This window comes from Danio aesculapii, chromosome 16, assembly GCF_903798145.1.
Source record: "Danio aesculapii chromosome 16, fDanAes4.1, whole genome shotgun sequence".
NCBI lineage: Eukaryota > Metazoa > Chordata > Actinopteri > Cypriniformes > Danionidae > Danio > Danio aesculapii.
The window spans coordinates 4,625,116-4,635,115 of record NC_079450.1 but is presented as its reverse complement, the minus strand read 5'-3'; the positions used below and the strand labels follow the sequence as shown (position 1 = coordinate 4,635,115).

Here is a 10,000-nt window from a genome sequence, read left to right as displayed (position 1 = left end):
ACCTGGGCACCATCCTGATGTTTGCGGTGGTGGGAACGCTCTGGAACTCCTTCTTCATTGGTGGTTTACTGTACGGTGTATGCCAGCTGGAGGGCGTTCACCTGGTGCATGTGGATCTGCTGTCTTGTCTGCTGTTCGGCTCCATTATTTCAGCTGTGGATCCAGTGGCTGTTCTGGCCGTTTTTGAGGAGATCCACATCAACGAGCTGCTCCACATTCTGGTGTTCGGAGAGTCGCTACTGAACGACGCCGTCACTGTGGTGAGTACACTGAAAAAATAACTCGCAAGATTTACTTTATGCTCCGCTTTCCCCCACAGTCCAAACACATGCGCTACAGGTGAATTGAATAAACTAAATTGTAGGGCTGCAACTAACGATTGTTTTATTAATCGATTAATCTGTCAATTATTTATTTTTCGATGAATCGGATAAAAAAAAAAAGAGAGAAAAGCTTTAATTTCCAACCCTTGATTCAAAAACAGAACTACAATCTTTAGAAAGTGCACAAACACGTTGTCCTTGAACATCCCTGAGCTGTTTTAATAATAATAATAAAATAAGATAAAAAATTTTGTCCTGTTTTCAATCCAAATATCTAAAAAATCTAAAATAAAAATCTAAAATATCTTAAATCAAGATACATACTAGGTACATGAAGTGGCATAAGCAATTATGTCTTGGACAAACAAAGGGTCAAAAGAAATATATTAAAGGGCCCATAGTTTACCTCTTTTTTATGATTTAATATTATGGTTCTTCTGAGTGTGCCAGTTTAGGTTCAGTTTAGGGGTGGGCGGTACACCGGTGTCATAGTCATCACCAGTGTGACATTGCGCCACGACATGGATTTTCTAATACCGTCAATACCGTAATAAATCAATTATGCGCCTTGAACGGCTGCATTTACATCAATAATAGCTAATTGTAAATAATAAGGCATTCAATTTTCTTCAAACGTTCAGTTGTGGTCTGAATACATGTCCTTATACTACAGGGCTCGAAATTGCAACCATTTTGGTCGCATGAGCGCCCGAAATGTAATCTATGCGCCCTCATAATATATTTGGGAGCATTTGTGTGTCTGAATATAATGGTTGTAGTGCAATCTGATTTGATTTTCTCTAAACTTGCTGAATCGCTCTACCCTGCCGCTGTATTGGTTCATATTAGCTGTCAGTCACTCAACGCTTCCCGCTGTCAGATAACAGGGAGCTTTTGTTACTGCAGGAAATGCAAATGGCTAAAGAGTGAAAAGTACACAGGTTTGCAAACCTCACCTAAAGTTATAATAATAATAATGGCGCAGATGACAGCGATCATGACATGAGGTAAATGTTGATCCGCCAGCTGAGATCAATCGAGGGTTTTCGGAGAAGGTGCCCGAATCTCGATGCGTTGCATTCACCGCGTGTTCAGCGCAAATGTCCGCTAAATATTAAATCTAACACTGTACACATCATCGCCAAAGAAACTCACCTTTACTAAGTTTACACTGAAACTACAGCTCATAACAAAGAGCGGAATTGCGCTGGTGGTCATCGTGAGAATCCTGCTCTGTCTGCTCATAAATTGGTGCGGCTGACTCGCCTGCTTTATTCCACCAACACAGAGAAATGAAGATCAGCTCATAACGAGACTGAGCATTTACAATGACCCAAACCGAAACTTTTAAAGAGTGATAGAAGTGAGACTTTCTTTTGTCCGTTCTTCCTTGAGATGTATATTATTTTGCTATTGAAAGTAATTCCATGATATTATACCGTCACCGTTCAAAAGATGAAAAATACCGTGATATTAATTTTAGGTCATATCGCCCACCCCTAGTTCAGTTTAAAACACGATTCAGATTGTTTTATTATAATGTGTTAAAAAGTGTCATGTTGGGGGCGTGTCCACAGTTCGCTGATTTAGGGGTGTGTTGCTTCACATGTTAATTAGTTTCGGCTTCCCGCCAACGTAACAAGGGGGCGGGGCCATGAGCTCACCCGCTCTGTGTTTGCAACAGACAGGCAGACGGAGAAGGAGAGAGGATCACCATTCAGTCGTACATGTACAACTCTGACACAGACGAAGCAGAGAGTACAAAATCATTTGTGTCTTTGTATAGTTTTACAGCCAACTGTGTGCTAGTTTCAAGTGCCGAGCTTGTACACAGAAACTAATAACCACGCACACTGAATTAACTTTGACTGAGGCACCGGATGCGCCGCTCGAAGCTGCGACACGGCACACCAGACACTCTCTGTGGCGCACCAGAAACATGAAGTGTCCCGAATCGTCGCGCCACGCATTTTTGAATTCTAAACATAGGTTTCTGCAGCGGTCCGCGGCGCCCAGCCGTCGACTTGAGTGTACCCTGATAGAAACCGATGTTTAGAATTGTAAAACGCATGCTAGTTAAGATCACAGGGAGCTTCTGGGATCGCGAGAAATGCAAACGGCTGAAGTATAAGGTAAACTCAATGAGAAGTACACATGTTTGCAAACCTACCTAAAGACACAACCAATAATTCCGATTAGAGTGATAATGTGGAGAATATTGATCTTGTGTTGAGCCCAATGAGCCTTGCATCTAAAAATAGAGCTAGCGTGTTCCTTTAGTGATATCGCTTCGACTCACGCTGAAAATGGCGGACGTGAATCAACAAACTGAGGATATGATGACGCGCCTGTCAATCAATATTGGTGGGCGGGGGGACCGCACTCCTACGTCAGGTTGCGGTCGATCTGAAAACAGCTCCAATTGGTCCACCGTTTTTTATGTTGTTTAATTGAAAAAAAAGCACTGGGTGTGCTTATATCACCCCAATATGACGCCATATACACCATACATGCACATATGTCTGTCCAAACAGCTTGAAAAGTAGATTTTTTACCATAGGTGCCCTTTAATGCAATTCAAATATATAAAATATGAATTGATGTTTACTTTAATATATTTATATGGTTCAATTATAATTAGAATTTTTGTTTTTTTGGTCAAATAATTTTGTCGCTAAAAAGTATTGGTTTGTATTGGTACAGTTTCAAAAGTATCAATTTAGCACCGGTATCGAAATAACCCCAAATGATACCCAACTCTACCTTTGAACGAAGAATTTTCAGGAACACACTCAACCAAGAGGTAAGAAAATTTCCCAGAAAACAGCAGCCACAGCAGCAGGATAGTTGCACCCGGATGTAAGGAGATCCACAAATTAGTATTTTTTATTTTCTTACTTATTTATTTTTGTCATTATTATGAATTTTTACAACAAACAAACACATGTTTTAATATTCATAATCGCGTTCGTGGTTCACCATCATGCTTAAAAAAAAAAAAACGCTAAAATAAAAACTGCTAAATTTCGTGATCTACTACTGCGGATTTGTCAGCATTGTGGGGTTTGTTAGGGAGAAAACTTGCAAACATAAAATACAGCACTTCAGAGTCACACTGCTAGCAATCGAAGATTTCTATTAAGCTGAACGCATTCTGTACCGTACAGGAGATGCAGCACGGTGGAGATTGATTGACAAAATATCATAAATGTTTCTTAAACTAAAATATATTGTGTTCAAGTGTTGGGAAAGTTGTTGTTTTTTGTCCAGACACTTAAAAGAACGCGTGTTAGAGCAGTGAACACAATACCGTAAAACTATTGTGATAATTCTGTCTAGGGATATCATACCATCAGAATGTTACACTGGCCCATGCCTACACTGAGCTGTTTTTCCTCGACTGCTTGACCTCATGCTTTGAATGAGCTTCTCTAGTGCTCTGTGAGACAAATGACACTTAGTAGACGATCAATGGAAGAAGCCAAACGTGATTTGAGGCGTTCGCTGAAGAGCTGCTCCTCTAATCTCAGGAGTATTTGTTGTCCCGCTCTGCTCTTTTCAGCTGGGAAGCAGTAAATCAGGCTTTATTGAGTGGTTTGGAGAAGAGTGTGATGCTGCTGAGTGTTCTTGATGAAGAGTCTAATGCTACGCTTGGTAGATGAGAAGAAAAAAACTAAAGCTGCCGGATTGGGAACATTTAATATCGCCATATTCTTCACTATTTCTAATGTTTTCTAAAAAAACTAATTTAAGCATTAAGAGGATTTTTTCTGATTAGGAGAAGTCACCAAACTTCAAAATAATAAAAAAAAAATATATATATATATTTTTTTTTTTTGCTGTTGAAATGAAAAATTTTGCTGTTCATATTTTACCCACAAGTGATCAGGAGATTTAAAGATACAAATGCTATAATTCATTGTGCCCAAATACTTGTAACTCACTAAAAATACTCACATTCACAAACGCTTATTGATTGTTAAGACAACACTATACACACACACACACACACACACACACACACACACACACACACACACACACACACACACACACATACATGCATGCATATATATATACACACACACACACACACACACACACACACACACACACACACACACACACACATACACTCACTGGCCACTTTATTAGGTACATCTTACTAGTACCAGGTTGGACCCCTTTTGCCTTCAGAACTGTCTTAATCCTTCATGGCATAGATTCAACAAGGTACTGGAAATATTCCTCAGAGATTTTGCTCCATATTGACATGATAGCATCACGCTGTTGCTGCAGATTTGTCAGCTGCACATCTATGATGCCAATCTCCCGTTCCACCACATCCCAATGGTGCTCTATTGGATTGAGAACAGGTGACTGTGGAGGCCATTTGAGTACAGTGAATTCCTTGTCATGTTCAAGAAACCAGTCTGAGATGATTCGGGCTTTATTATGCTGCTGGAAGTAGCCATCAGAAGATGTGTACACTGTGGTCATAAAGGGATGGACATGGTCAGCAACAATACTCAGGTAGGCTGTGGTGTTGACACGATGCTCAATTGGTGCCAAGTGTGCCAAATAAAATATCCCCCACACCACCAGCAGCTTGAACCATTGATACAAGGCAGGATGGATCCATGCTTTCATGTAGTTAATGTCAAATTCTGACCCGACCATCCGAATGTGGCAGCAGAAATGGAGACTCATCAGACCAGGCAACGTTTCTCCAATCTTCTATTGTCCAGTTTTGGTGAGCCTGTGTGAATTGTAGCCTCAGTTTCCTGTTCTTATCTGACAGGAGTGACACACGGTGTGGTCTTCTGCTGCTGTAGCCCATCCACCTCAATTTTCCCCCCAATTTCTGTTTAACAGAAAGAAGGTTTTATTTTTATTTTTTTAATTGGAAAATATTTATAATGGAGTATAAGCCCCTTTCATGCAGTGATACCGGTTAATATACAGAAAATTTTCACACAGGCAAGGATGTTGCGGAAGTTTTCTGGAAAAGACCATTCACACATCCATTCCAAAATATCGGTAAATTCTGACATCGTTAAGCAGAAATTAGCTCTTAACGGCCGCACTTGTATTTGTAAACCTAGATGTGATCTGGCTTTTGTTGATGATTTCACTTTTGTTTAAAGCTTTAGCATACATGCAGCTGCTTTGTCCCAGAAACATCTAAAGGCAGAAGTGTGATCCGCAGCTAAATTAATACAAGCTTGACTACGTTACAAATTCTGTGGATGGATAAGTATTGTGAATAACTTTGATGAAAACATAAGGAGGAATACTTTCGCATGTCGAGATGTACATAAGTGTGTGTGCTGGCACTCACCGAAGCATGCGTCAAGCAACTGAAGCAGAGCTTGAAGGTAAACAAACTGCGGTTTATCATAAGCGTTTTATTGATGATTGTTTCCACAGTGGGCATTAAGAAGGAGCAGAGAAACATTATCTGACAAACAAGCAGCAACTAAATGTTTCTGGAAAAGTATTCAAAGGTATTTATTTTCATAAACGGCGCAGATGTGAATGTGTCTGAATGTTCTGATTGGCTAAAGCAGACGTCTCACATAAGCGTGTTCGAAACATGAACGCGCTCTTTCCAGCAATCTTCCTTCTGCGTTTTCACATCGCAGCATTCCGCTAAATTACCAGTAATGTTACACCTTCTCTTTCTGGAAAATTGCCAGAATGAATTTACTGGTATTTTCAAAAGTGTTACGTTTCACGTATGTTTTGTTTGTGTTCTGTTTTGCGTGCTCTTCTCTCTCTTTTCCGCTGTGTGTCCTGTGCTGTTTTTAGGTGTGCAACCATTGGTCAAAGGAGCTGTCAATCACCATCGACACGCCAATCAGAACCGGGTCCGCTCCGGATAAAAGCCGTGCACTTGCGCTGTTCTTGAGGAGCGCTTTGCTCACAGCCAGTCTCCTCACTTGTGTCGGCCGGCCTGCTCACTTGTGTTTATTTGCTTACGATTTGCTGTGTTCTAGTTTTCTCTTTATTAAGAGACTGCTTTATTAGATATGCTTGTGCAGCTCAGTATTATCTATTGAGACGTTGAACGATGTTTAAGAGAATTGGATTATATGAGATTTTGTTTTGCTAACGGCTAACCGTGTGTACTTTACGAGAACTCTAGTAATGTGAGCAGCTTAGGATATTTATTTGTTAGTTAGTTTAAGGAGTCGTTGCCACATGTGTAGTTATGTTTTGAGGTTATGAAGTTTAGTTAAGCTACGTGCTGAAGATTACGGTTTTGTTTCTGCATTTTTCTTTGGTTAGTCAGTTTAGTGGGTTGGGGTTTAGTTAGATCGTTTTGTTATATTTATTTCTTTGTTTTGGCAACACTCCTACTTTGTTTAATTAGATTATTTAAAATTACATTTACATTACATTTTCTGTTCATTGTTTGACATTCACGGTTTAATAAATACTTAATTTGCTTCACTTTGTTTCTTCTCCTTATTCCTCCAGCATCAGTAGACTCACTGATTGTTAAGTTTCATCCTTTTAATATCTTAACAACTTAAACACGTAACAGGGGCTAATGTGTATGAAGTGATTGGTTGAAACTATATTCATTCAACATTGATCCTAAATGTGTACAGCCTTCGTGAAAATATGAAAATAGAAAATTATTCATTTGACCTGTTTTCTAAATTTTTTACCTGTTTTCTGCTGTTAAAATGATGCCTGGGTCATTTTTGACCCACAAGTCAACTGGAGGATAAAAGCTATAAATGCAAGAATTTACATGGACTGGACTGTGTTGATCTCTTTTCCTGTTGTTGTGCAGGTTCTGTATCATCTGTTTGAGGAGTACTCCAGTGTGGGCACCATCACTATAACTGATGTGTTCCTGGGAATCGTGTGCTTTCTTGTGGTGTCGTTGGGTGGAATCGTGGTCGGCGCCATCTATGGCATCCTGGCGGCGTTTACATCACGCTTCACCTCACACACGCGCGTCATCGAGCCGCTGTTCGTCTTCGTCTACAGCTACATGGCTTATCTGTCCGCTGAGGTGTTTCATCTGTCTGGCATCATGGCGTAAGTCAACACTACAATTCAGTTTCACAGTTTGGAATAATAAGTTACGCTTGATGAGATTATATTGTCAATGTTTAATGTTTTTTTTTTTCTTTTTTACAAGTTTTTAATTTTTTTATTTATTTATTTATTTTTTTTTCTTTAATTGAAACAAGTTACATTACATAAGATAAAATTGTCAATGCCCAGTGCTTTTTTTTATTATTAAAGAGCCCATATTATGGGTTTTTGTAAATGCCCTTCCATGTAGTGTGTAACATAGCTCTAAGTGAAGTGAAATATCCAGCTAAGGCTTAAATCTGTAAGTGTACAGTGTTTAAAACTATTGATTCATCTATAAAAGAGTCGACTCATAGTGCTTCAAACGAGTCGTCTTGATAACGAGTCATTAGGTGTTTCGTGATGACGCGGCTACGAAACGCATTCGCGGAAATAGCTGAGGACGCGGGTGGTGAGGGAGGTGTCGCCGCCGCGCCGTCTCTATTCTGGACGCGCCGGCCCTGTGTGTGTGTGTGTGTGTGTGTGTGTGTGTGTGTGTGTGTGTGAAGAGCAGGTACACTGACGGGCTAGATCTCCTCGCCAGTTCTTGGACTTTTTGCTCAATAAAATAGTTAGTCGTCAGTATTTTCTAGTCCATCGTCTGTGTTTACATTCACCCACTGGCAGCCAAAATCCACTATGAAGCGTGTGTGCACTGTGACTACTTTTATATTGATGATTAGCTGCTGGGCATTTTACTCTGTCTCGCGCTGAAGCCTGTCAGTGTCGTCGACCAATCACAGCAGGCTGTCATCAGTCCAATCAGCGCAGATTAGCTTCGCGCTGAGGAGGGGTTTGGGAACAAATGAATCGCTGAACGATTCATATGGGAGTCGCTGGGATAATTAGGTAAAAATAAATGCAGATTATAAGACCATGACAGTGTTTTTTGACCTTGCATGCATATTAGACTGTTGTTGGAGACCCTTACAACCTAAATATGACCCTATTTCATGTATAATATGGGCTCTTTAAAAAATTTAAATAAGAAATATTGCGTGTGAAACTAATGGGCGGGGCTTGAGTTCCCTATCAACGTCACGCTGATGCGGCTAAAGACTCGTTACAGTGGAGATTCATTTGAAGCACTATGAGTCGACTCTTTTATAGATGAATCAATAGTTTTAAACATGGCACACTTTCAGATAATTTTCAAAAACCCATAATAGGGGCTCTTTAAGACAGTAAATGTGTGTTTTTTTATTTCCATTTAATATTTTTAATGTTTTCTGTTTTTAACATAAGTAATAGGAGCCCTTTTGCTTTGAAAAGCTTTGAAGAAGACTCTCTAAAATTGCACGAGCTTTTTTCTGCATCGTTCTGAAATATGAGATTAATAAACAGGGCCAGATGAAACAGGTCAGGGTCGGTATTTCTCACGTCTGAAAGCATCCAGTGATTTAACAGCTTGTCACTGACATTTAATCGACTGTCTGAAGTTTTCTGGATTCACTGCGTCTTCGTGGCTGTAAGTAAGTGTGTGTCAGAGCTCACTCAATACTGTGCTGCAACTGAAGACACTCAGTTATGACCTGGTGACGCATGAATAGATGAGAAAACCCATCTGACGGCAGTAAAGAGTCTCTGGATGATTGCAAAACTGTTCAAACCATCACCACAAACTATTAAAGAGGCTTATGCTATGAGGTTCTTGAATGCTTTATTCTGATTGGCTGATGCGCATTCTGAGGTGTGCTGATATTTTCAGATAAACGCAGCGCTAAAGTAGTTCCGGCAGGTTTTGAGAGCATTACAGCTCCGTATCACTATCCTGAATGATTTCTATAGACCTTTTTCTTGGCTGCTGCATGGAGGGCGCCATAGCGATCAGCGTCTTCCCGTAGAATGGTTAGAACTTCCATTTACAGTGTATACAATAGGTAATTTGCGCTCTGAAAATGGGTTTTAATAGCGTTTTAATGGATTACGGGCCGTTTTTGTCACACACAACTTAGAAGTGTGTGTGTTAAAGCCGTTATAATCTGTCAGATGTGATTCAAGCGCGAGAGAAAAACGTTCTCCTAGTTCGCGTGTCTGCCGTGCGAAATACAGTGCGTGTGTGTGTTTCCCGGGCCTGTCAGCTGTTAGTTCCGCTTCAACACACACGCATGCAATACTTTACTGCATTATAGAGCAAACCAGATTACTGGCATGAAACTTAACAGGTAACGTTATGCAAGTCATGCAATTTACAAAAATGACCAGTAAAAGTCCGTAACTGATACTCTGCCGGCTGATTTGCATGTTGATTCTAATCGCGAGCCGTTTATGTTTCATTTAGTGTGTTGTATTTATCACAGTTTGTGTTTTTCTGTCATTTCAAAATGACACTAGCCTATATTTTCGCTTTGTCACAGTTATTAAATCAGTGTGTCTGTGGGACAGTCCAAACCAGGCATGGGCAAACTCGATCCTCGAGGGCCGGTGTCCCTGCAGAGTTTTGCTCCAACACTAATCAAACACACCTGAACACCCTAATTAGTGTCTTCAAGATCACTAGAAAGCTACAAGCAGGTGTGTTTGATTAGGGTTGGTGCAAAACTATGCAGGGACACCGGCCCTCCAGGATCGAGTTTGCCCAT

At 40.3% G+C, this 10,000-nt stretch overlaps 1 protein-coding gene across 1 annotated transcript in view; it reads left to right on the top strand.

Annotated features, from left to right (window-relative positions):
• The window catches only part of slc9a1a (solute carrier family 9 member A1a), a 109,670-nt gene that overhangs the window by 55,013 nt on the left and 44,657 nt on the right, over nt 1-10,000 (top strand). The window contains exons 2-3 of the mRNA XM_056474804.1: nt 1-260; nt 7,129-7,379. The exon at nt 1-260 is cut by the window's left edge and continues 201 nt beyond it. Of these exons, the coding sequence (XP_056330779.1) occupies nt 1-260; nt 7,129-7,379 (511 nt within the window). The remainder of the gene's footprint in view (nt 261-7,128; nt 7,380-10,000) is intronic.